Here is a 26,865-nt window from a genome sequence, read left to right as displayed (position 1 = left end):
CCAGGTGTCTTCAATATTGAACCTTTTCACATATTCTCATTTCCTGACCTACTGAATGTGGGTTTTCATTGGTTGTCGTTATAACCATCAAAATTAAAAGAAATAAACACTTGAAAGTAGAATATCATCAAAAGGTTGATTTATTTCAGTAATTAATGACTACAGCTGGAGCAATGCACAGACTGTGGACTTCTCCATAGACTGATCTGTGTAGATAGGACACCAGGATTACTGTCCAAACAAAAGGTTCCACTGAGATTTGAACTCAGATCGCTGGAGTCAGAGTCCAGAGTGCTAACCATTACACCATGGAACCTCCACTATGTGTAAACCTGCCTGGAAGAGAACCAGAGACATGTCTTGTCCACTGAGTTTTTATGGCCTTAACCACTAGTCTTAAATTGGAATGTTTATGACACCATCAAGTGATGATCCTGTGTCAGGATGTTGAACAAGGTCACAGCTTTTGCCTTAAACATAAGCATCTTGTTTGAAGACAAACTTTGACAAACATTGAAGGCCAGTGTTTGGAGTAGTTGTTTGGTTTCTCCATTGTACAGATCAGAGCATGCCTCACTGCACTGGACTGCATATATCCAGGGTGGACTGCATGTGTCCAGGGGTGGACTGCATGTGTCCAGGGGTGGACTGCACATATCCAGGGGAAGCACTGCATATATCCAAGGGTGGCAGTAACAGTATTACAAATACTCAAGTTACTGTAATTAAGTAGTTTTTCTGGGTACTTGTACTTTATTTTTAAGCCAGTACTTTTACTTGTACTTAAGTACAAATGTAACAAAATAATGTACTTCGCTATTTTTAACATCACAATTCGTTACTGAGTACACTTATTATTTTGACTAATGACCGGCCTTTTCTTAACCAATAAAGATACCAGTTACAAACTGACCAACATGGCTGACATTTGACTGACTGACAGACAGTCCGTCCTATGACAGCCAGGTGCATGGTCACTGAAGGGGACATCTGATTGGACCCTTGGACCTGATATAAAAACCGCGTGGCGCGAACGACGGTCAGACCCTCCTTCATCAGCTTATGAGGTAAGACGCGGTTTGCTCCTCCTGCTTGTTGTTAGCTTCCTAGCTTAACATGTTCATGCTGATAATGTTGCTACATGTTTAAACCTCTAACCCGGGGGTGATGGTGGGGGGGGGTGTTCTGGAGCCTATCCCAGCTAACTTCGGGTGAGAGGCGGGGTACACCCTGCACAGGTCACCAGTCCATCGCAGGGCAACACAGACAAACAACCATTCACACTCACACCTACAGGCAGTTTAGAGTGACCAATTAACCTAACTTGTCTTTAGAATGTGGAGGAAGCCTGAGTACCCGGAGAGAACCCACGCAGGCACAGGGAGAACATGCAAATTCCACACAAAATCGCCACCCCAGTCAGAATGGAACCAGGAACCTTCTTGCTGTCCTCTTGCAGTCCTCTGCGGCAGCACGGTGGTGCATCATGATGCATTTTGCAGACATGGGCCCCACATTTGGCACAGTAGCTCCACACTGGAATGCATGTCCTCAGGAAAACAAAAGTTAAAGGTGCTTGTTGGAAGAATTCTACCTTAATTTGCTTTTTACTATTAATTAATTATAGTGTATGGTGATTAATCATTACTATCATAGTCCTGTGATCCTGTTTTATGATTGTGCTTGTGCCTATTCTAAGATGTGTGTATTCTGAGAAGTCGTGTCTGTCAGATAACAGAGGGTATAAGAAGGGAGCTGCTCTGAAAAGACCTTGAGCACTCCTACAGAGGCTGCTGTCTGTGTGTGACTGCTCCTTCCTGCAGGAATAAAAGCACTTGAGTGATGAACAGCTGATATTTCCTATCTGTTTTATTCCTAACATAAATTGGTCCTTCGAGCCGGATCCCAATACGCACTTCTCTGGCGGCTGCTTGATAGTGCACACTGACGAGGGTTCGCCTCCGCTAGAAGCAGGGAGCCGCTGGAGGAGGGAGAGCTGACGGGATCCTCATTTGAGGCTGCTCACTAGAGGCTGCTGATCATCCTGATCTCAGAGCAAAATGTGACAAATAGACACCTTTGTTCATTAGTGGGAGCATCACTTTACAAGGGTGTAGTAGCATGGACGGAGGGGGCATGTCCCCACCAATAATTTGATCACCTCCTGAACAATAACAGATTCTCATTGGGTGCAGGAGGGTTAAATTTCATTGGAATCTTAGGCCCCCACCAATGTCAAACGCAAATCTACACCCTTGTCACTTTACCATTTTTGGAACTCCAGTGAAATCTCCAGTTGCTGTCATCCATTTCCTCTGCTTGTTCTTCTTCCTCTTCCTCTTCCTCCTCTTGCTCTTCTTCTCCCTCTTCCTCCCCAGTGGTGCTGCCAAGGTCCTCCTCTGGACAATGGAAAATTCCTATGTGGATACTTCCTGGCTGTCAGAGGATGATGTGTTTTCATCAGTGGCCTTGGGGACCTCAAAATGGCAGCAAGTGCCTCTTCAAAATTTAATCTCCTCTTCATGGTTGCGCGTGGTGGCATGACTGGCCAGATAAAACTGTACCATGTTCTTCTAGACTTCAAAGATGCACCTACATAAACATGGTGCACACATCCAATAGGAGAACGGACCCTCTGTATGATCTATCTTTTCATCATTTGAATTTACGTGCACGCACACACACACACAATATATTCTCAGCAACACTAACACCACTTGTTTATCAACAAACTTGATTGTTTTAGACTTTGATTTAACACCACACTCACACACACACTCACATGCACAATATGATTCTCTATTGTCTCTTTTATATCAAGCTGAACACACCAAAGCCATTTTTATGAAGTTCAGTTATTTTATTCCTTGCATTTTGCAAAATTAGGTCTTTATAAAAACTGTGAGGGAGCTGTGCCCCCCCCCCCCCCCCATTGTGTGTTAAACATAACACATAAAATGTTTTTTTTTTTTTTTTTAAAGGAAAACGTTCAAAACTAAAGGGATATGTTGGGAAAACATAATATGTCAGGATTAGAGTATATCAAAGATTTGCTGATGTAATGGGAGTCAATTGGCCAAACGTGTACCTAAGGGTGCTGAACGTAACAAAAGTTTTTATCTCCCATTTTGTACAACTTGCGAAAATGGGGACAATTGATTTTTGTAAATAATCATAAAAAAATATCCCTGGCCAAGTTTTGTACATTTAGCCTTTAAACTGACAGAGATATTGAGAACCAAAATACAAAAAAAAGCAAAATGTACACGTTTTGGCTCTAGGATGCCCAGAGGGTTAAACCCTTCTGGAAATGGTAAAAGCATTTTTGTAACTTCTATACAGATCCACAGTTTACTAAACATCGCAGATTGACACTAAGAGGCAAGAGATGGTGTAAACTAGCACACAGAAAGATGTTTTATATAGGCTACTATGAATGAGCTGAGACACTCCATAAATCATGTGTACAGGTGTACCTGAAGGGGCAGATGGAAGCTACAGACAGCAGGTCATCAGCTCTAACAGAAGAGACGACTCAACAAAAAGGCACGAGACGTCGTACAATATGTGGTCTTAATAATACAGTTACATTGTTCTAAGTGTTTTGTTGTTGGATTTCAGTTACCACCCCCATGTACGTTGGTATCAGACGGTCAACTGTGCAGTTGCAAGAGTGATCTTGGTGAACCCAGAAAGTCAGCGCTGTGATTTCTTCTCTGACAGAGTCATCTACAGGTCTGTCAGGACCAGACCACCAGTGTTTGCTCACTCACTTTCATCACATCCAACATTCAGTGGAACTTTCTGTCCAGAGCATTTTACACTGGTGGTAGTGGGTACATGTTCGGCATGCCAGTCTGTAAATTAGACAAACAAACGGTGTCACACAGTTCCGGGTTACAGTTTAATGTAAAGGGCATCTCATTCAGTCACTTTCCTTTGGTGCTACTGTGATTGTTCTGTATTCTGTTGTTTCTGAATAATACAGCTGTCTCATAATTGGATTTAAAGGAAATCTACATTTAATTTGTGATTACATTATCATGAAATTTGATTGGCCTAACTTATACTAATTTAGCAAAGATATCTTTACTCTGCTGCAGTTACATTCATTCATGTCAGGGAACAAACTTCTTTGTTTGCACAGACTCAATATACCCGCCCTCATTTGTGTCAGATTTTCATTGTATACATTACATAACAGTAGAATAAAGCTTGCCCATCTGATTCCTAAGACCTTCTATCAGCAGCAAATATGTAACTTGGTTGTTGGTGCATTTCTTGACTGTCAGTATACATGATTCCTTGTGGTTGCTCACCTGTGGGAAGCTTCCAAGGAATTATAGTGGTTTATTGGTTCACCCTGACAAAGAATGAGGAGGGATATAGGGGAAGATTATTGAGTTTAGAGATGATCATGAAACAATGTAGAATATTAATGTTGGTATGGAGGAAACTTGGAGTGTGTTGATGCCCTCTTTTTGTTCTGCAGTGGCAGAGTGAATGGTCAGTACAGAGCCGACCTGGAGCTTACCAGAATATTGTTGCTGAACAGTGCTGCTGGGAAATGAAGTCCAACTAACCCGTTCTCAAACTAGTCAAACAGCAGCAGGGACACTGGGAAAGACTTGTCAGGACTAAGGTACTCAACTTGTGTTCAGTCTACAGCAGAAATATAGAATTTTTCCACATCGTCTTTTAATTGATTTCAAAGGTGATTTATCTTTCTAGAATATTTTTGTGAAAATGTTACTTTTGAATTATTAGTCAGTTGGAAAAATATTCTCCCTTGCTGTCAAAGTAAATAGTGGCCAGTATAGAGTAAGTAATAAGAGTAATCAGAGTAATAATTCTCACGAAATACTAAGTGGTATCAAGAAGTATGAAAAAAAACATAAAATAAATAACATAAAAAAAACTATGAAACCTGTAGTAATATACAAATGGTCCACCAGATGGTGGACCACCAAATGGTCACCTCATATATATATTATATATATATCTATATATTATATATATATATATACACACATATACACTAATATATATAACAAATATAAACGCAACACTTTTGTTTTTGCTCCCATGTTTCATGAGATGGACTTGAAGATCTAAACTTCATTCCAGATACACAATATTACCATTCCTCTCAAACATTGTTCACAAATCTGTCTAAATGTGTGATAGTGAGCACTTCTGCTTTGCTGAGATAATCCATCCCACCTCACAGGTGTGCCACATCAAGATGCTGATCTGACATCATGATTAGTGCACAGGTGTACCTCAAACTGCCCACAATAAAAGGCCACCCTGAAATGTGCAGTTTTGTCTCACAGCAAAATGCCACAGATGCCACAAGCATTGAGGGAGCGTGCAATTGGCATGCTGACAGCAGGAATGTCAACCAGATCTGTTGCTCGTGCATTGAATGTTCATTTCTCCACCATAAGCCGTCTCCAAAGGCGTTTCAGAGAATATGGCAGTACATCCAACCGGCCTCACAACCGCAGACCACGAGTAACCACACCAGCCCAGGACCTCCACATCCAGCAGGTTCACCTCCGAGATCGTCTGAGACCAGCCACTCAGACAGCTGCTGAAACAATTGGTTTGCATAACCAAACAATTTCTGCACAAACTGTCAGAAACCGTCTCAGGGAAGCTCAACTGCATGCTCGTCGTCTTCATCGGGGTCTTAACCTGACTCCAGATCGTCGCCGTAACAGACTTGAGTGGGCAAATGCTCACATTCGATGGCGTCTAGCACGTTGGAGCATCACCTCATGTTTCAGCAAGATAATGCACGGCCCCATGTTGCAAGGATCTGTACACAATTCTTGGAAGCTGAAAATGTCCCAGTTCTTGCATGGCCAGCATACTCACCGGACATGTCACCCATTGAACATGTTTGGGATGTGCTTGACCGGCGTATACGACAGCGTGCACCAGTTCCCACTAATATCCAGCAACTTCGCACAGCCATTGAAGAGGAGTGGACCAACATTCCACAGGCCACAATAGACAATCTGATAAACTCTATGCGAAGAAGATGTGTTGCACTGCATGAGGCAAATGGTGGTCACACCAGATACTGACTGGTTCTGAGTCCCCAGACCGCCAATAAAGCAGAACCAAAATGCACATTTCAGGGTGGCCTTTTATTGTGGGCAGTTTGAGGTACACCTGTGCACTAATCATGATGTCAGATCAGCATCTTGATGTGGCACACCTGTGAGGTGGGATGGATTATCTCAGCAAAGCAGAAGTGCTCACTATCACACATTTAGACAGATTTGTGAACACTGTTTGAGAGGAATGGTAATATTGTGTATCTGGAATGAAGTTTAGATCTTCAAGTCCATCTCATGAAACATGGGAGCAAAAACAAAAGTGTTGCGTTTATATTTTGTTGAGTGTATATATATATATATATAATATAATAGATATATATATATATATAGGTTATATATTATAATATATATATAGGTATATATATATATATATATATATATATAGGTATATATATATAGGTATATATATATATATATATATAGGTATATATATATATATATATATATATATATAGATATAGATATAGAGATATAGATAGAGAGAGAGAGAGAGAGGAGGGGAGAGAGAGAGGAGAGAGGGAGGGAGGGAGGGAGAGAGGGAGAGAGAGAGAGAGAGAGGGGGGAGAGAGAGAAAGAGGGAGGAGGGAGACAGAGGAGAGAGGGAGGAGAGAGAGAGGAGAGGGGAGGAGAGAGAGAGAGGGAGAGAGAGGAGGGGAGAGAGGGAGAGGGAGAGAGGAGAGAGAGAGCGGGAGAGAGAGAAAGGGAGGGAGGGAGAGAGAGGGGGGGAGAGAGGGAGAGAGAGAGGGAGGAGGGAGAGAGAGAGAGAGAGGGGAGGAGAGAAAGAGAGAGAGAGAGGAGAGCGAGAGAGCGGGAGAGAGAGAGAGAGAGAGAGAGCGAGCAGAGAAAGAACGGACAGACAAGTCATGTTACAAGTTGGGAGGCTCAGGCATTGTTTTATATCTGTCATGACAAAGTTTATCCAAAATATTGAGTTGGAGTTATTAGTGTTTGTATTGCAGCAGTTTTAAATGGTGTTTTCCACTTAGGTCCATTAACTCCTATTATAATACTACATTTTAATATCAGAGCCATAACAACATGGAATCATGCATTTCTTAATGTAAGGGTTTCATTTGTGAGGACATGTCAAAGTTCATGATCATAAATTCAGCTTCACATTCTTCATTTCACTGCTTCTAAGACAAAAACATGTTCTGACCTGAAATCACAGTCAGTGATTCAAATGAAAGTGAAACATCATCAACATTTAAAGCACAAAGTTGAAGCTGCTGTCACTTCCACACACTCTGCTTCTACACACAGCACAGACTCACTGAGGAACCAGGATCCAACCAGAACCCAGCATGTAGAGGCTGAGTGAATGTGGTGCTGAAGGTGTGGAGGTGGATCAGTGTGTCAGAGGAGACTCTGTAGAAGGACAGAGTGCCAGCAGGACAGTCCACATACACTGCTGCTCTGTGAGAGACAGAGGAGGAGGAGATGGATGTTCCTCTGTTATTGTGACAGACATAGTAACCATGATCAGAGCAGCTCAGACTCCAGGACTGATTGTTTCCTCCAAACCAGCAGTCATCACTGTCTCCTTTCCTTCTGATTCTTCTGTAACTCACTGATATATGAACCTCTCCTCTCCACTCGACCTCCCAGTAACAGCGACCAGTCAGAACATTTCTACACAGCAGCTGATAGTAGCAGTCAAATCTGTCTGGATGATCAGGATATGGCTGCTTCTTTCTCACACGTGTCACCTTCCTGTTGTTGTCAGACAGTTTGAGCTTTGTGTGCACTGAGTTTGTGTCGACTTCAAGTTGACAGAAATCTGATGGAGAGAAAAAGACACAGCTGCAGTTTATCATCTGACACATCTGATGGCTTCATTCTGTCTTTACTGACTGATGTGTTGTTCATTCATACAAAGTTTATCATCAGACTTTTTGTCACTAATGTTTGAATGAACAAACACACAACTATCAGCTTTGTGTTCAAACACAAACTGGATATTTGCAGCAATGTGAGTAAAGACAGACGACACATTTAGAACATGAGAAGAACAGCAGCATCAACTGTATCATTGGATAAAGAGCATCATCCAAAAGCTCCTTCATCAGAGTCTGGAGGAGGATCTGGACTGAAAGACCAGACTCAGACCTCCTGATCTATCCTGATATTGTTCCACTGTTACTATTGTAAATACTTATTCCGCTTCTGTATTATTCTCCTTCTTCTGGACACATTTTCAGCAGAACTAGTCCCACAGCTTTAATGTGAGCGACCTGAAACTTTTACAGGACGTCCGGCTGTACCGGGACACCTGTGCTATGACTTTTCTTTCCGTTCCGACGTACGGTTTTCACGTAAATCGCAAAAAAACCAGTGGGCGAACGACATAGACGGTGAATGGGGAGAGAGAGAGAAAAAGGCAAAAGTCACAAAACCAGGAAGCCGAAAACTGAGGGAGCCGTTTCCATGGTAACCGTAACAACAGCATCAACTGTATCATTGGATAAAGAGCATCATCCAAAAGCTCCATACAGGAACATACACAACTACACTCACAGACACACACACACACACACAGACACACAAACACACACACACACACACACGCTGATTTTCAAAATAAAAGCCTCCAAATCATTACACACCTTACTAGGCCTGGTAAACTACACACAAGCCACCCAGAAATATGCAGACACACACTATACACACCTGCCAACACACAGACACACAAACATGGATTTTCAAAATAAAAGACCCTGCACAATGACAGGATATGGCTGACGTGTAGATTTTCAAAATAAAACACTTAAACATGTTTTAACATGCATTAGGGAGTGTCCCCAACCCACCCCCCCCCCCCACACACACACACACTTACACAGACACACACTGATTTTCAAAATAAAAGCCTCTAATTCATTACACAGCTAACTAGCGCTAGCCACCCCTACAAATTATACATCAAATCGACCGGCTCGGTCAGGACTACTACCCTCTGAGGTTTGGTAGCGATCGGATAAACGGTGTTTGAAAAAATCCAGAAAAACTGCGATCAACCCTCCCCACAGGCATCAAATCACTGTCAAACTCTGAAGGCATGGCGTTTGGGCGTGCTTTCACACAGAACCTTCATTCAAAATGTAAAATGTAGATAAACATTAGACCTCTGACATATTGAGTCCCCATGTCTGTGCCACTTTTTGTTTTGACAGGCAAGCCACTTAAGCTGACCTAACCCCCCTCATAGGAAATAATGGGAAACTGGTGAGATCCCTGACAAAACCCAGCTAACTTTGGAAGCCTATCAGTCTGGCATGCCTCTACACAGAATATTCATTTCAACTGCAAACTGCTCATAAGGAGTTGGACTTTATCATATTGAGTCCTCATGTTCATGTCTTTTACCAAACTTCATAAAATAGCAGCCAAAGTCACATCCACATCTTTAGGATTCCTCCATTCAGAATGAATGGAGAAGCTTGGGGCCTATTAAACCTTATATAAAACTAATCAGAAACACTGTAAAAGCATGAAATGTCATCAGTGGCATCTTTCACATCTGCCGGTGATCAGGAATGAGGGTTGGTGGTATATAATGGGGCGGACCGGCAGCAGAGTGTGGGTGAGCGCGCATTGGCCCACTCAAAATGTCTTGTGAAATTTTCTAGGTTATATATACAATAGTTATTTCTATTTTCTTTCCTGTTTGGTTCTTCTGTCCTTATGTTCCTTTCTTTGGTTGGGATTGTTGGTGCATTATCATTGAGGGTTCTTCCTGTAGAACAGACCAAAAGTCCAGTTCATATGTTCACTGGGCCGAAGCCTCTGTCATAAAATCAATAATGTCATAATATGCCACCAGTACTGTTGTCCACAGGATGAAATCACACGTTTAAAAATTATTATTTATACATATTTAACATTTCACCACAAGATGGCAGCAAACATGGTCAAACTCTCACCACCCTGTTTGCCAGTGATCTGTGTTTTTTTATTGCCCATTTCTAAAATGGCAAGTGTGAGTAAGAAAAGGAAGGTTGACAGCGAAGGCCGAAGTTTCAGGACAAGTGGAAATGGAAGAAGAATGTGAGGGCAAGACATCTTGCACATTGAAACCTGTGTTGGAGCCAGACCTGCCCCCTTTACTGCAGCTGAGAGCCCAGTCTCTTCCTTCTCATCAGAGGTCCCTCGTTAATCGCGGGGTTACGTTCCAAAAATAACCCGCAAAAGGTGAAATCCGTGAAGTGATGGGCTTTATTTTTTACAGTTATTCTAGATGCTTTAAGGCTGTGAAGCCCTCACTACACACTTTACACTCCTTTCTCTCCTGTTCAAACACTGTCAGAGTTCAAACCTTCATAAAAATAAGTCCAGTGTTACAGAATGAAACCAAAGCACAAAGCAAAATAAAAGGAAATATAATAACTGAAGATTAAACAATGGTTTGTGAAATGGAAGTTGTGGCGGCTGCACTAAAATGAATGATAAGTTAATGTGGTCTGTTCAGAGCTGTCAGTAAAAGCTTGTTTAACTGGTTTCGGCTGTCCCGCCTAACAAATGAAGAGATTGCTTCCAAAACGCTATAAATCCAGAAAAAAGTGTTTTCTTTCCCAAAAGGGTTTATATGAAACTTCTAGTTTATGTTTCAAACTGTAATATATCATCATGAGTTTGTAATAACATCAAAAAATCTAATCTATATTTTGATTTTAAACATTTATTAAACAATCAAACTGATACTGTCAAAGTTATTCATGTCACACAGCTAAAACACTCATTTAAAAGACGACTGGACATACTTTCTATCTACTGACAGGGCTCCGCCATGACAGTTGGAAAGCTGCCCCGTGATTGGTTGAATGGAAATGCTGCATTGTGCTGAAAATCAGGGCGTTTGTAGCAGATTGGGGAAAAAGGGAAGAAGCGGTGCAGGGAAACATGGCGGATAACGTGTTTTGTTACTAATTGATTACAAACTTTAAACAGAGACCCCGTGTGAAACTTATTTTGGTGGTAACTCGTTTTCTTAAACAGTGGCGTTTCTCGCCCTAACCCTAACCCTAATAATGCTGCTCACAGCTCAGTGTCTCAGTGTCTTCACTCTTCAGTCCATCAGTCCAGTCTGACCCTTTGGATGAGATTCTTTGTGTCTGAGTCCTGCCTGCTTTTGGACTGTGGAGCTGTTTCTTCCTGTGTTTGGACCTTTTCAACCCTTTGTGGTCTCTTATTGGATTTTGTCTTTTGTCTGCTTTGGTTGTCTCTGTTATGTCCCAGGCTGAGGGGAAACCCACACACAGCATGTCTGCACCTCCCCACTCGTCCCCACTCTCAGATCGGCAGCTACACAGGCTGGTTTCAGTGTTAGGCTGCAGTTCATGAACTCAGAGCTGAGCAGTGCCCAAACAAACACAGAGACACTACAACACACTAAAGCTCCCTAACAAGAGAAAAAAGGAAAACCAATGACAAAGCTGGAACCTAAAACTCCTGCTGGGGAGTAATAAACTCCAGTAAACACCAAAGAAATCCAACCGCCGAGGCTGCGCTACAACAGCTCTGATGGACTGATAGAACACTGACTCATGCACAATAACATGAGGAAAGACTGAGTCAAACTTACACTTCCTCTGCCCAGGTTTTAACCACTGCTCTCCACCATGCTCCACCCTGCAGGAAGAAACACAGTCAGAATGATTTTCTAACCAACATGAGTCCAAACTGCTGATCAACATGAAGCAGAGCTCCTCAGTTTGTCAGAGACACACAAACAGACTGAAACTCATCTGTGTCGACTCCAGAAGAGTCTCTCCTGATCTGCTCTGTGTTTATTCATGTCCTCCATTCTGTGAAATATTGCTCTCTGTCAGTGCTTTACTGTAAAATCCTCTTCATGCAGCAACAGTGTAGGTTTGATCTCAGCATTGTGCATTTATCCAAAGCAGCAAACAAGCCACACTGTCTCTGACTGTTTGTTCCTTTCACTCTATATGCAAACACAAGCCTGGTTCACATGTGTCATGGATGGAAGAGTTTCTGACACACTTCAAATAAATACATTCACTCATGTCTGTGTGTAGTTTTTACAGTGATAATATTGTAGTGTCTCCCTGCTCTCTGTCTCTGACTGAAGGAACTCCTCCTTCTACCATTGTGTTGTTGTCTCCTCTGAAGCTTCACATATGGATTGTTTCAGGAACATTTGTTTGTGGAAATAATTCAGTGGTTCTTACAGCTGAGGACATTAATAAGTAGGGCATCATTTTGTATTTGATCTGCACTAAGTGTGACTGAAAATCAGTCTGTATGTATTTTGACATGAAGAACGTGTAGAAAGAAAAGTGAAGTTAACATGATGGACACTTAATGATGGAGGAAGATGAACATCAGGGATCAGTGATTATTTCTTCTCTGCAGTTTCAGTCCATCCATCAACAGCTGTGGATATATGAGCTAAACTGACAGACTGAGGAGGACTCATGCTCTGTGGTCTCTGTGTACCTGAGAGTCTTCAGACTACAATCTGGACTGTTGAGTAAAGCAGACAGCAGCTTCACTCCTGAGTCTCCTGGATGATTGTAGCTCAGGTCCAGCTCTCTCAGATAGGAGGGGTTGGAGGTCAGAGCCGAGGCCAGAGAAGCACAGCCCTCCTGTGTGATCAGACAACCTGACAGACTGGAGGGACAAAACATGTCATGAACTCAAGAAGAAAGAAGGAAAATCCAACAGATCTTCAACATGAACATGAAGCAGAATTTAACTGATGATCAAAAAGCTGGATCCTGACCTGAGAGTCTCCAGTCTGCAGTCTGGACTCTCCAGTCCACGAGACAGCTGCTTCACTCCTGAATCCTGCAGGTCGTTATTATCCAGATCCAGCTCTCTCAGACTAGAGGACTGGGAGCTGAGAACTGAGGACAGAGCTTCACAGCTTCTCTCTGAGAGGTTACAGCTGCTCAGTCTGAGAAAAAAAAAGATTGAACACAAAGTCAGTGTTTTATTGTTCATATAAAAATCAGCCATGTTTGAAATGGTTCATAAATCCACCTACAGAACTTTGTTGGAGGCTTTGACCACTGGCAGCAGCCTCAGAAGAGCCTCCTCTGAAGCAGAGTATTTCTTCAGGTCAAACACCTCCAGATCTTCTTCTGATGACAGTAAGATGAAGCCCAGAGCTGACCACTGAGCAGGAGACAGTTTATCTGTGGAGAGACGTCCTGATCTCAGGGCCTGTTGGATCTCCTCCACTAGAGAACGATCATTCAGTTCATTCAGACAGTGGAACAGATTGATGCTTCTCTCTGCAGACACATTCTCACTGATCTTCTCCTTGATGTACTGGCCTGTTTCCTGATTGGTCTGTGAGCTACTTCCTGTCTGTGTCAGCAGGCCCCGTAGAAGAGTCTGATTGGTCTCCAGTGAAAGACCCAGGAGGAAGCGGAGGAACAAGTCCAGGTGTCCATTTGGACTCTGTAAGGACTTGTCCACAGCACTCTGGTGGAGGTGTTTTAGTTCAGGTTTGTCTCTAAAGACTTTAGACCACAGAGATGTTGTTTGTTGTTGTTCCAGCAGGTTGACAGCAGAGCTGATGAAGGTCAGATGGACATGAAGAGCAGCCAGAAACTCCTGAACACTCAGATGGATGAAGCAGAACACCTTGTCCTGGTACAGGCCTCTCTCCTCTTTAAAGATCTGTGTGAACACTCCTGAGTACACTGAGGCTGCTCTGATATCGATGCCACACTCTGTCAGGTCTGACTCATAGAAGATCAGGTTTCCTTTCTGCAGCTGATCAAAAGCCAGTTTTCCCAGAGACTGGATCATCTCCCTGCTCTCTGGACTCCACTGTGGATCTGTTTCAGCTCCTCCATCATACTTGATCATCTTCACTTTGGTCTGAACCACCAGGAAGTGGATGTACATCTCAGTCAGGGTCTTGGGCAGCTCTGCTCCCTCTCTGGTTTCTAACATGTCCTCCAGAACTGTAGCAGTGATCCAGCAGAAGACTGGGATGTGGCACATGATGTGGAGGCTTTGTGATGTCTTGATGTGGGAGATGATCCTGCTGGCCTGCTCCTCCTCTCTGAACCTCTTCCTGAAGTACTCCTCCTTCTGTGGGTCAGTGAACCCTCTGACCTCTGTCACCACGTCCACACAGTCAGGAGGGATCTGATTGGCTGCTGCAGGTCGTGTGGTGATCCAGAGGCGAGCAGAGGGAAGCAGCTTCCCCCTGATGAGGTTTGTCAGCAGCACATCCACTGAGGTGGACTCTGTGACATCAGTCAGGGTCTCATTGTTCTGGAAGTCCAGTGGAAGTCGACACTCATCCATACCATCAAAGATGAAGACCACCTGGAGGTGCTGAAAGCTGCAGATTCCTGCTTCTTTGGTTTCAGTGAAGAAGTGATGAACAAGTTCCACCAAGCTGAACTTTCTCTCTCTCAGCACATTCAGCTCTCTGAAAGTCAATGGAAATGTGAACTGGATGTCCTGGTTGGCTTTGTCTTCAGCCCAGTCCAGAGTGAACTTCTGTGTTAGGACTGTTTTCCCGATGCCAGCCACTCCCTTTGTCATCACTGTTCTGATTGGTTCCTGTCTTCCAGGTGAGCCTTTAAAGATGCCTTCTGGTCTGATGCTTGTTTCTGGTCTGTGTGCTTTCCTGGATGCTGCTTCAATCTGTCTGACCTCATGTTCCTCATTGACCTCTGCAGTCCCCCCCTCTGTGATGTAGAGCTCTGTGTAGATCTGGTTCAGAAGGGTCGGCTCTCCTGCTTTAGCGATCCCCTCAAACACACACTGGAACTTCTTCCTCAGGTTAGACTTGAGTTTACGTCCACACTCTGCAGCACGAGTTCCTGAACAAACAATAAATGTCATTAATAAGTGAACGCTACAATAAATGTGTCAAATAAATATTTTCTGTCTCCATGAAATCTGTTCATCAGTTGTAGACAAACAGTTTGTGTTTTCAGTCAGAAGAATTCACAGATGTCTGCATCATATTAACAGCAGAGTGTGTAAATGTAAACTTCATTTCCTCTTTCCATCATGTTAAAGCTCTTCAAATCCTCTTACTGCTCTGCAGACGCTCAGCCAGCTCCTCCTGCTTCATCCTCCTCAGGAAGTGCACTGTGATCTGCACTAATGACTCTCTGCTGCTCCTCTGCTCTTCATCCTCCTCATCCTCCCTCTGACTCTCTGAGCATTCTGGGTAATCTGGACTCAGGAGCTTCTGGATCTTCTTCAGCTCGTCCTTCACAAACCTGACAATGTTCTCCTCCAGCAGCTGGAACAGAACAACAGAGTATAAACTCTCAGACTTTGAGGAGCAGAATAACAGTTTAGTGTTTCATGATATTACAGCTTATGTTCATACATGTATTACTTGAATCTACAACATTAGATATGAAGTGTTGTGTATGCACAGCTGCTGTAGTTATAAGTATGACTACCACAGTTCTGTCTCTGTGAATGCTTGCTCAGGGGTCAGGCTCTGGGTCTCTGTAGAGCACCAGGACTGTTGTGTTGTAGTTAGAAGCTGTTTGTACTCACCATAAATATGGCGTCCTGAGCAGGAGTCTGAACACTGGGTTGCTGCAGTCTGTGACAGAAACATCAGCATTTAACAACACAATCACGTCACTAAGTGTTTTGATGTGTTTTCACTTTAAACAGATACACAACAGTCAACAGACTGGTGACAAACAAGCATTGTTGTATTAAAAAATGAAAACTATCCCAACTCCACACATCCAGCTCATGTTGAACCTGTTGCTGCTGCTTTAATGACTGAAGCACAGCTTTAAGAGTTCCATTCCACTTCCACTGTCATCATATGTTCACATTGATTTAGACCAGGGGGGTTCAATTAAAGTCCCTGAGGTCCAGCTGTTCACATTTCCTCCAAGTCAAAGGTCTGAGCTGATGTCTAGCTTGTGTCTTATTAGCTTCCCCTATGTCCACATGTTCATATGTTTCAGTAATATCTATTGTCAGTTTTCAATGCAGGAAATGTTCACCTGGGGCACAGCTAGCTCTGTTACCATGAATAAAAGTAGTCCCAGGCAAATACATTGAAGGCCTTTATTTCAGATGAAAGAAACTGAAACCTCAGACTGAAATAAATACAAAGTGCAACAGTCAATAGACTGGTGAAGAAAATTAATTAATACACAAAATGTGTGTATTAAAAATGAAAACTATCCTGACTCCACACTGTTCAGCTGCATCCAGCAGGTTTGTAATTTGTTCTTCTTCACATATTCTGCTTTAATGGCTGCCAGCACAGCTGTAAGAGTTCAGTTAAATCTTCCACTCACCATGTTTCTCTTTCTTTAACATTAAACGATGTGCAGCAGGATGGGTTTGTAATGAATCGCAGTCAGACAATGATGCAGTGTCATGATATAGAGTCTATATCATGTGTTATGACTAAGTCATATTTTGTGTGTGTGAGTGTTCTCCCTCCCCGCCAACAGGGGGGAGCATACTATTGGTTCTGCAGCTGGATGACATGGAGCTCGAGGATTGGAGGACACAGATGGGCTCTGAATTTAAAAACCCTCCACATCAGCCACCCGATGCTCTTGCCCTCCTCTCCACATCTCGAGAAGACTGCGCTCGATTTTTGCTTGTATATTAGACATTAGACTGTGAATATTAATTTATGTAATTTAGACTCGTCGTTTGATTTTGGCTTTACCTAGAGTAATTGAATTTAAGTTATTATTACATACCAGGCACATTCGAGTAGGGGTGAGAAGCCGTTTTTGTTTATTCGTTTTCTCCTGTTTTTTGTTAGGAAGTCAGGGAAGTCACCTGTATTTTTGTTTGAATCTCTTTTCTTTTGTTCAGGAAAGACAGGAGCTGAGAACCTTAGTTGTTTTGTTTGTTATTTTGGCATTGCTCAGCCTGAAGGTTTCTGTTGTCTCGGTTCGTTTATAAATACATTTATATAAATTCCATTCGTCGTTGATATTTTTTCATATCTACCTTGGGAGTCGGAACAGGAGGGAAGAGTCACTTTATGCTACAACTAGGTTTCCCCTAGGCCGGTTGTAACATAAATTGGGGGCTCGTCGGTTCTTTTGAAAGCGTGTTGGTAAGTAAAACGTTTGTTATCGGTAAGTTAAATTTGGCTCGTTCGTGTTTTGATTCGTGTCAGTAAGTAATTGGCAATTCGTCGTTTTTTTGGAATATTGTATTTTTCATATTACTCTGCATAATACTGGTGGACAGTTTTGCTCTGAATATGGAGTTTGATCTAGAGTATTTTGTGAAGAATCCTACAGTCCAGCAGTTGGACAAGTGTAGGAAGGTGGCTTTATTAATGATTGCTGCGCGTTTTCAGGTCAGAGTGCCTCAAAACGTTAAAAAGGAGGAACTGAAAGAGCTTTTGCAGGAAAAGCTAGTGGAGGAAGGTCTGTGTGTGTCTGTGCCCTCTGTAGAGGAGGCGGCGAAAGCTGACGTGAGCTCCCGTGACACGGTGCGGCCCAGCCCAACCGCTCCCTCTGGTCCGTCTGTTACGCCTGCTATGACGGCAGAGGAGATGCAGCTAACTCTCAGAATAAAAGAAATTGATTTGAGAAATCGCGAGTTTGACACACATTTGATGTGAGCAAGCACATTGCTTTAGTGCCACCATTCAGAGAGTCTGAGGTGGATTGCTATTTTAGTGCCTTTGAAAGAATCGCAACCACTCTGAATTGGCCGGTTGTAACACATGACACTGCAGACCTTTGTTATTTCCTTTACTTAAAGCCTTCAGAAACCACCATGAGATGATAACATGACAACATAAATACATACTGATACTTTCTATTATACATCTACAAACACAGACCTGCTTATGGGTCTTTTACAGAGCCAAGCAGACCCACATGATCATTGAAGAACTCTGCTAAGTTACAGAAACAGGACTTAAAGTGGTATCAACATTTTTGAAATGTTCACTTTTCATGGACACAGAGCTGGATCAGTGTCCATGATGGCCACTACAAGAGACTGAAAAACTGTTATCACACAATTTATTTGATCACAATTTGACCAAATTCAACCAAAAACACCGAAGAACAGAAGCCACCTTAAAGTTCTGCACAGGCTGTGTTCAAGTCAGAATAATCAGCAGTGTGAGGTACGTGCAAAAATCCAAACCAGGACCCTGGGAATCTGAGGAGGAGGAGACTAGCTCCTAGCTACATATAGGCTGACAGCTACAGTCGTTTTGGGAAGTTGGTCAAACTTTCTATATTTCTGCATAAATATGACCCGAAACACGATCAATGCTGAATTCTGCAGGCCGACAAAACATAGCTGAGCTAGACAACAGAAAAATGCATAAACCGCTAGCGATTAGCACAATGCTAATTTGCATTGAAAACCCATAAGGTCGCTAGCGCTATTAGCGTCACACTTTTAACCCGTTTTCTTAAACTTAAATAACTTAAAGTGCCTCCTATGAGCGCATGACGTAAGGTAAGGGCTTATGGAACATAATACTTACAGACAGATATTCTCAGACGACTAAAAAACATGTAGCAGGATGAAAAAACACAGCAGAAACTTTCCACTTGGCTCTGGAACCATTATGCTACTACGGAAGCCTCGTAGGACAATCTCAACTCAAACATAGGATTTTGGCTGACTATAGGGGGCAGCACAATAATATTTACATACAGTGTATGAATCTATCATTTATTTAAATGTTTTATTACTGAAATGTCTTTCCATACTTTGTTTCAGTGGGCTGCCTTTCTAGTACAGTGAGGCAGATGTTTAAGTCATGTTTATGCAGACATATAGAAGATTTTAAATGATTCATACACTTTGAAGCAGCACTGTAAATATGCATTACTCTGTGCTACAGATGCTCCAAACCATCAACCACCTGCAGAGCAAACAGACACATACAACCCCAAGAGTCCAGCAGAGCTCATCACAGCATGGAGACACTTCCAGAGTGATTCTTACCTTTGATCATCAGATGGCTGATCAGCTTTGAAATTAAAGGGCTCACCCATCGACCGATCACTTTTCATGGACACACAGCTGGGTCCAGGTCCAGCAGAGTCTGCTCTCACATCCTGGATCCTGATAGAATCACAAACACTGACTCTGAGCTTCTTCTGGAAAAATGATGCTGAACATCATGTTACACTTTAAATGTTTAATAATGATGGAAACAAACTGCAGCTGTGACATTAACTCTGACCTTTGACCCTCAGATGGATCAACATCTTTGAAATTCAAGGGATGATCCTTTGACCAATCACTCTTCATGGACACACAGCTGGCAGGTCCAGGTCCAGGTCCAGGTCCAGGTCCAGGCCCAGGTCCAGGTCCAGGTCCAGGTCCAGGCCCAGGTCCAGGTCCAGGTCCAGGTCCAGCAGAGTGTGCAGTGTGCTGCTGCTTTGGTCTTGAACACACAGATGTGTGAATAATGTGAGTGTGAGCTCTGACATGGAGAAGAGTCATGGACAGTCAGAGACGGTCCTCTTACCTCTGAGCTTTGATAAAGCTCTCATGGAGCAGTACGAGGTCTTGAACACGGCTTTTAGAGGGAGGGACTCCCTCCTCTCTGTCCTCACACTGACTCATAGCAGAGCTCACACCTTCACACAAACACAGCAACATGACACAGAAACACACAGTCAGCATGTTGTTATTGATCCTTCATGTAGATGCTAACAGGCTAATCATGCTGTTAGCTTAGCATCAGAGCCTCAGACCAGGTTTGGTTCTCAGGCTTTTATTTTGGTGAGTCTGTAAACACACCAACATCTCTGATGCTGTTATTATTGATGTCACATGCTGTAAGTGGAACAGTGCACACACACATTCAGTGTTTGCTTCAGAATTCTGTCACTTCTCTCCATGTGTGAACATGTGAATAAATGAACATGTGTTCATGTGTGTTTCTGTCACAGTGTGAACAGACTGAGTGAAACACTGAGACCTTCCTCTGTAACAGTCTGTGGACTGTTTTCTATAGAAAGGACAAACACATGAGCAGCTACTGTCTGAGCTCTGAGGACTGACACACTTCTCCTCATGGCAAATATTAGATTCACATATTTATGAAGCCTTGAAGAGAAAATGTTTCTTCTGATGAGTTTCAATCATCGATATGAATTCATGAAAAATAAAACGCAGCACAGGTGTGTTAAACCTGAAACAGACTGATCTGATAAAGTCAGAATAAAGCGACCTTTTCTCCGCTTGAAGCTTTGAACGAGTCGATCTGAGTTTCAGAGCAAATGAAGCTGCTGAACTTTACAGAGAGAACGATCAACAGAGACGCTTGTTGTTGGTCTGTCTGACATGAATTGAATTACAGTAACTCCACACAGCTCAGTGAACACAAAAACTCAGAAAGCTGTCAGACCGGTTCTGACACTCCCTGCATTTCTCACTGATCATGTGACCTGAGAGCTGTGTTCTACAGTCTGCTGTGACTCGAACAGAAAAACACTACAAGTAACAACTTGTTCTGAAACAGCTGTTCATCTGCTATAAAAGTCATCAAAGAGCAAAGAGAAAGCAGCCAATCAGCAGCAGAAACATCTGTACTGTACCATCAGTCAGTGATGCAGCACAGTGTGATCAGACATGGAGAGATTTCTCTGGAAGGACTCTCACCTGCTGGATCAGTTCAGATGGACTTACAGACACTTTCCAGCTTCCTGTGTGGAGAAGAAGCTGCTCCTGGTCCTCCTCAGTCCTGCTGTCTGACACAATCTGATCTGAGGACGCCGTCACTTCCTCACAGCCTCACAGTCTGAACACGTCAGTGACGGTGAAACCGGTCCAACAAGTGTCTGAAAGACTTTTCCTGATTCACTTCTACTGTCTGTCCACTAGATGGAGCTCAGCAATCAATGAACTGCAGATCAGCACAGGATGGAGCAGAGCAGAAGCAGCATGGTTCTCCTCTTTGTGAGCATCCAGCTCCACTCACATCTCAGTAGGCTACAACCTCCTCACAGCTGCACATTGATGAGGGTGATGTATTGAAATTCTAAACACCAGTTTACAATGAGTTGATCCTGTTACAACCAAACTACATTCTCTTTATCAGGGCTGACCTGGGACTAAAATGTGGCCCTGGCATTTCTGTCCATGGCGGCCCACCATGGTTATTTATAAGTTCTGCCTACCAGAGCATATATGTGCTGTTCAAAGATGAAATAAAGCACATTAGACTACACGGAAGAGAGTGGCCATGCTAAAAACATTCTTGTAACACTCAGAGCTTTCATCTGGGGAGAGATGGCCACAGGGCCACCATTCCCATCTTGAAGCTAAAGTGGCCATCAAAGAAACGTCAACATTTTTATACTTTACCTGTGACCTTATGATGTCACCTTCATAATAGAACATGATAACATAAAAGCCATTGATTCCTACTGATCTATCAGCTAATGTCCACATTAAAACTCTGCACTCAACATGTTGGAAGCATTTTCTCATTATTCCTTCACAGTGAGTGAGTCTTACCTGTGTTGTTGGTTTCTGTGACGAAGCAGAGAGCAGTCAGTGTTCAGGGTGTTTATACTTCATCATAGGAGGAGCCTCTGTGGTCACATGACTTCCTAGAAACTCTGAACAGGTTTAAACAGACTGTTGGCTCAGATTAAAAAATTTCCCAGTTTGGGATCAATCAAAGAATAAAGATCATCAGTCTATCAGCTGGTTTATGGTGTGTTCAAGAGGAACTGGTGCTGACCTTTGGACTCTGCCCTCTTTGTGAGGTCAGAGAGGTCAAAGGTCAGGTCAGTAAAAACCCAAATACTCGCACTGAGGTGTGAAGACAATCATAACAGAGAGTGTGGTGTACAGAGAGAAGACTGTACTCACTGTCAGCGGGTCACATGTGCTCTAACATGCACTGTGAGCTGTAAGGTCTTATACAGACAGGTGTGTGTCTTTCCTCATCATGTCCACAGACACAGCTGGACTGAAGGTTAGAACCATCTGAATCATATTTCACTTTTTGTTTTTTCATCTGCAGAAATGTTTTCCTGTCAACATGGGGTGCTGTGTGTACAAAAAATAACTGAAATGATTTCAGCAAATGGCTGCAGCTGTTTACGTGAGCAGATGCTGTGACTTAATGACTGGAATGTTTAATCATCCCAAAAGGACCGGATCAGGACTGACCTCACGTTTTTAAAGACTAAAAGACTAAAATGAAATGACTAAAAAGACACCTGGGACCTGCTAGCACACACCTTCATACAAACACAACACTCCCCCCAACACTTACGCCACTGAATACCACTGTCACTCTGGATTCTACCAGCAGATGGAGACAAAGTAAACATGGGTCAGAGTACAGAGAGTCTAGAAATAACGTCATGATAAACAGTGAAGAAGCATTTTACATTAAGGATTTCATATGATGTCTGAAACATTGGATTGTAACTTATCTATAAAACTATGTTTTTGTAGGATTCACAAAAAGTGCTTTTGGACTGTTTATAAGCAGGACCTCCATCTTTCTCCAAGCTTTAAAAAACAGCTAAGAGTTTTCAGCTCATCACTTCTGGAAACACTTCATTTTAAGAGACGGCCTCAGAATGCTGTTAGAAGTGTTCTTATGATTCCTGAACACCATCTGTGCATCATAACTCAATCTCTACAGCTGCATTGGATCTCTGCTTGTTAATCAGTGATGGACGATAACATGTTACTGCACAGGTTTCCACCATTTTATGGCTGCATTAAAGACTTTGAACCTGGCTGCTGCTCAGTAAAAGCTCCATCTACAGTTTAACATGAATGAGTGACACAGTGAGAATGTAAAAAGTCAAAAGTGTCTGACTGAACACATGATGCAGACACAGTGTTAACAGATGCTGCATTGTTCTACAAAGAGCAGTTTGATGACAGACTCTGTTTCATGCTGACTGTGAACATTTTCAAACATCTGGAACATGTTTAATGACTGTATGAAGCAGCCAGCAGTCCTCCTCTGAACAACAGGACAGTGAACGCCTCTCACTAGCTGAATCACACTGTCTGTTAGAATGACACAAAGATCTCTAACAATCAGATGATCGGCACGAGACGAACAGATACAGTAAATCTTCCAAATGAAGCACAACAAGCAAACACTTGAAGTCACAGTAACACAACAACACTCATCAATAAACTGCTGTTTGTTACCTCCTGATGGAGAAAAGAATCTGGATGAAGCCGAGGAGTGAAGGTGACGTCCATCAGCAGGAAAACAGCAGAGAAAGAACAAACATGGAACTCACAGCAGGAGCTTTTCAACGCTCTGTTGATGCACAGAAAGGCTGAGCTCTCTGGATTCACCGTCACACTCAAGGCTTCTTTAAGGAAACATGATGACGGTGTTCTGACCTTTGGACCAAAGAGCTCAGGTCAAACATTCACAGACTGAACCAGCACAGAGTTCTTATCAGTTACAGTTACAGACCTTGATCTGACCGTAAGGAAGGAGAAACACACCTTCTTAATAAAGTGTGTTTCAGTGAAAACAAATCCATCAGCTCCAAACATCATTTACACTCGCTATAAATGTAACATTTGATGTTCTTATCTGACTGTTACTATGAATAAACTGTGTGAGGACTTGTAGTTAGATCACAACCCACAGCGAGACTGTGACAGAAGCAAAGAACAGATTTACAAATTTGCAGAAAATTATTATTTGATACGATCAGACACATCAATGCTTTGGTTGTTCTGCCAGCACAGTGGTCCAGATCCTGAAAATGAATAATCTGAGCAGATTGATTGTGGGTGGATGAAAGAAGTGAGCAGACGAGGTATTCTCAGTTTATATAATATGAAGGCAGGTTTCTGGAAACACTTCATTTTGAGAGACGGCCTCAGAATGCTGTTAGAAGTGTTCTTATGATTCCTGAACACCATCTGTGCATCATAACTCAATCTCTACAGCTGCATTGGATCTCTGCTTGTTAATCAGTGATGGATGATAACATGTTACTGCACAGGTTTCCACCATTTTATGGCTGCATTAAAGACTTTGAACCTGGCTGCTGCTCAGAGTGAGGACATTACTTGAAGCTGATGGGGAGCTGTGTCACTGCACAGTGTTCTGTGTTGAAGCTTCGACACACGATTCAAGAAAAAGGTTCATTACTCGAGGCTTCATTGACACAGTGCTCCAGTAGGACATCTAGTGGTGGATAAAATGAACTGTGGTGCGTGTTATTGGTTCATGGATTGTTTGGGATTTGAATCTCCGCACAGTCTCGTTTGACTACACTACATGGTTGAATGGTTTCAGGCTGACACAATAAAATACATTAAACTTTCACTTTTACTGCACAAAATTTGTATACAAAGTTACATTTGAAGTGATCATCATGATTAATCCGATTAAAATGTTTAACACAATTAAAGCATTTGCGGCGGAGAACAAAGCTGGATGCTGGTGTAGGGGAATCATTGTCGGTTTGGGTGCGAGAGGTTCCGGGTTCAAAACTTATGATACGCGAATCAGCAAGAGGTCCTCCACACACACACATGCCAGAGAAACGTGATCAATAACTTTTCTTCTACTAACATGTACACAATGACAAATTGCGATGTATGTATCAATGTAGCTAATATATTTCACTATCTAACTGATTGATCTATTACTATATATTGATATATAGTCATATCCCTGAACACACCCGATCCCACCAAGCGATTCACAACCCGAACCAATCACATGACTCGTATGCCGTTCGAAGCACTCAACTGCTTCAAACGTCACTGAAGTGGTTCAAACGTCACTAGTCACGTGACCGAAGCAAGCCTCAGCACAGTGTGAGACCGATTACGTGATTTCAGACTCGATCGGAATCGGACATTACCTCCCGATCAGGACTCGGATATATTTATTAGGACTCTCAAAGTGAATTCCTTCTGTGCAGGGTGGCTCTGTGTCCTGTAGTGTAGGGGTATGACAGCTGCTTTTGGCTCGAGAGATCCTGGTTCGAGACCTTGATGAGCTGCTGCGTGTGTGCAATCTCCTAGCGTGGCACTCTGGACACAAACACACACACTCGGTATGGGCAGATACTCAAAATGAGGCAAAAAAACCTGATCGGGACATCCCTAATTAAAACGTTATGGATACGCATAGCATTGTAACTTTTTATATATATTACATAGAAGACACCCTGAAAATAATTCATCAAGCTTTAAGGGAATACGTCATTAGTACATTTTGTTCAAAAACTGTGCATACAGCCATCAACTGCACGAGCAGATCCCCGTTTATGCATAGCAATCTCCCACCTCATCTTAGGTTGCAGACATCGCTTTTCACACTCCTCACAAAACTGCACCTGTTCCTGAGATCGCTTGTAGAGTGTTTTTCTCTTGTCAGCTGTGTGCAGAATGAACTTTGCTACTCTGTCCAGTTTAGTCTCTTTGTCCTTTCACCCGTTTCAGAAACATTTGGATATAACATCATTGACTCAAGCAAAACTCCCCAAAGGAACTTTTCCACACAGATGTTTCAGAACATTTTCCTCTTTGGCAAACATGGCTTCTTATCTATGCATCCTTCATGTGACAAATAGCATTCCATTTTAAAAACAACTGAAACAGTTCCCTCATATTGTGCTAGATAAAGGCTTCTCACCTGTACGGGTTCTGATGTGAACAGTTAAATCGTTATTTTGACTAAAACATTTGCCACATGTTTGGTTTCAAAATGGTTTCTCACCTCTGGCTGGAGTCTATAGTAGTTGTCAGTGGGAGACAGGCCTTGATGGGTGGCCAGTCTATCACAGGGCTGCCACAGAAAGACAAAGACAATGAACCTAACATGCACGTCTTGGAATGTTGGAGGACATGTCACATGACGCATCTGATGACTAAATATAAGAACAAGCACATAAAACATTCTGAACTTTAAGGAAGCTAAAAGCAAATAAAACATCAATTTATGACAGAGCTTCTGACATTGAACTATAAACTGTAGCTGACCTACAACTGGTTACTATGAAAAATACACTGTTATAATATGAGGTTATATATAAAGTTTACACACATGTAACAAATAACCAAACTGCTTTGTAATGAATCTGTCACATATAATTCATGTTATTTAATCACTTCTGTTTTAATCTGTTTTAATTGGTCAGATTTATGTATGAAATATGATTCAAGTCCTCATATTACATATTTGAAGTTATGTCTCAATATTTTACTATAATAGTCATGATAACAAAAATATTGATTTAACAGACACGGGCAGTATGTGTGGATATGTCAAATATTATACATTTCTGTTCATGAAATATTATTGATGGACATGCTAGATAAAATATTTACCAGATCACATTTAACACATTATGATGAGTTATTATATATTATAATTATTACATATTGATGTCTATTTACCATCATTTACTTTAAAACCAAAATATGTATTTTATATATTGTATAATTTTGATTCAGTAGAAACAGTCCATGAAGAAAGTGACTTTAAACAGCTTCAACATTCCAACAGTAAAAACAAATGTTAGTTCTTACCTGTTACTATCAGTTTAGTTCCAGGACCAAAGATCCTCACACAGTGAAACAGGCTCATACAACAACCTGCTGAGTGAAGCATCCAATCAGGAGGCAGGATTCTGTCAGAATTCCATGTTGCAGGAACGTCTGTGTAAAACAGAGACACTGAAAATCTCCATGTTTGTAAAAAGCACCACAGCGTCCTCATCACCAGCTTTTTCCTGCTGGTTCTAAACGTCCTCTGTTAACATGTGAAGCTCCGACTGGA

General features: G+C 42.3%; 1 protein-coding gene, 1 long non-coding RNA gene and 1 other non-coding gene across 3 annotated transcripts; all 3 read right to left on the bottom strand.

Moving 5' to 3' along the window:
* Positions 1 to 244: 244 nt before the first annotated feature.
* trnaq-cug (transfer RNA glutamine (anticodon CUG)) lies at positions 245 to 316 on the bottom strand. Its single transcript has one exon. It is a non-coding gene; the product is annotated as a tRNA-Gln (tRNA).
* A 7,137-nt stretch (positions 317 to 7,453) lies between these two features.
* Positions 7,454 to 19,108, bottom strand: LOC114429924 (NACHT, LRR and PYD domains-containing protein 12-like; the record flags this gene model as incomplete). The annotated part of the gene is made up of 7 exons (XM_028398527.1): positions 19,085 to 19,108; positions 15,165 to 15,366; positions 13,141 to 14,944; positions 12,877 to 13,050; positions 12,591 to 12,764; positions 11,713 to 11,759; positions 7,454 to 7,911 (listed from the first exon to the last, which is right to left on the bottom strand). Coding segments are annotated over exons 1-7 (2,883 nt in total), but the record flags the coding sequence as incomplete, so codon positions are not given.
* A 342-nt stretch (positions 19,109 to 19,450) lies between these two features.
* Positions 19,451 to 21,645, bottom strand: LOC114429808 (uncharacterized). Its single transcript, XR_003669928.1, has 3 exons — positions 21,585 to 21,645; positions 19,588 to 19,699; positions 19,451 to 19,503 (listed from the first exon to the last, which is right to left on the bottom strand). It is a non-coding gene; the product is annotated as an uncharacterized LOC114429808 (long non-coding RNA).
* Between the last annotated feature and the right edge of the window lie 5,220 nt (positions 21,646 to 26,865).

This window comes from Parambassis ranga, unplaced genomic scaffold, assembly GCF_900634625.1.
Source record: "Parambassis ranga unplaced genomic scaffold, fParRan2.1 scaffold_21_arrow_ctg1, whole genome shotgun sequence".
In the NCBI taxonomy this organism is placed as follows: domain Eukaryota; kingdom Metazoa; phylum Chordata; class Actinopteri; family Ambassidae; genus Parambassis; species Parambassis ranga.
Note: the sequence above shows the minus strand (reverse complement) of the source record. Positions and strands in the feature narration are given on the sequence as shown.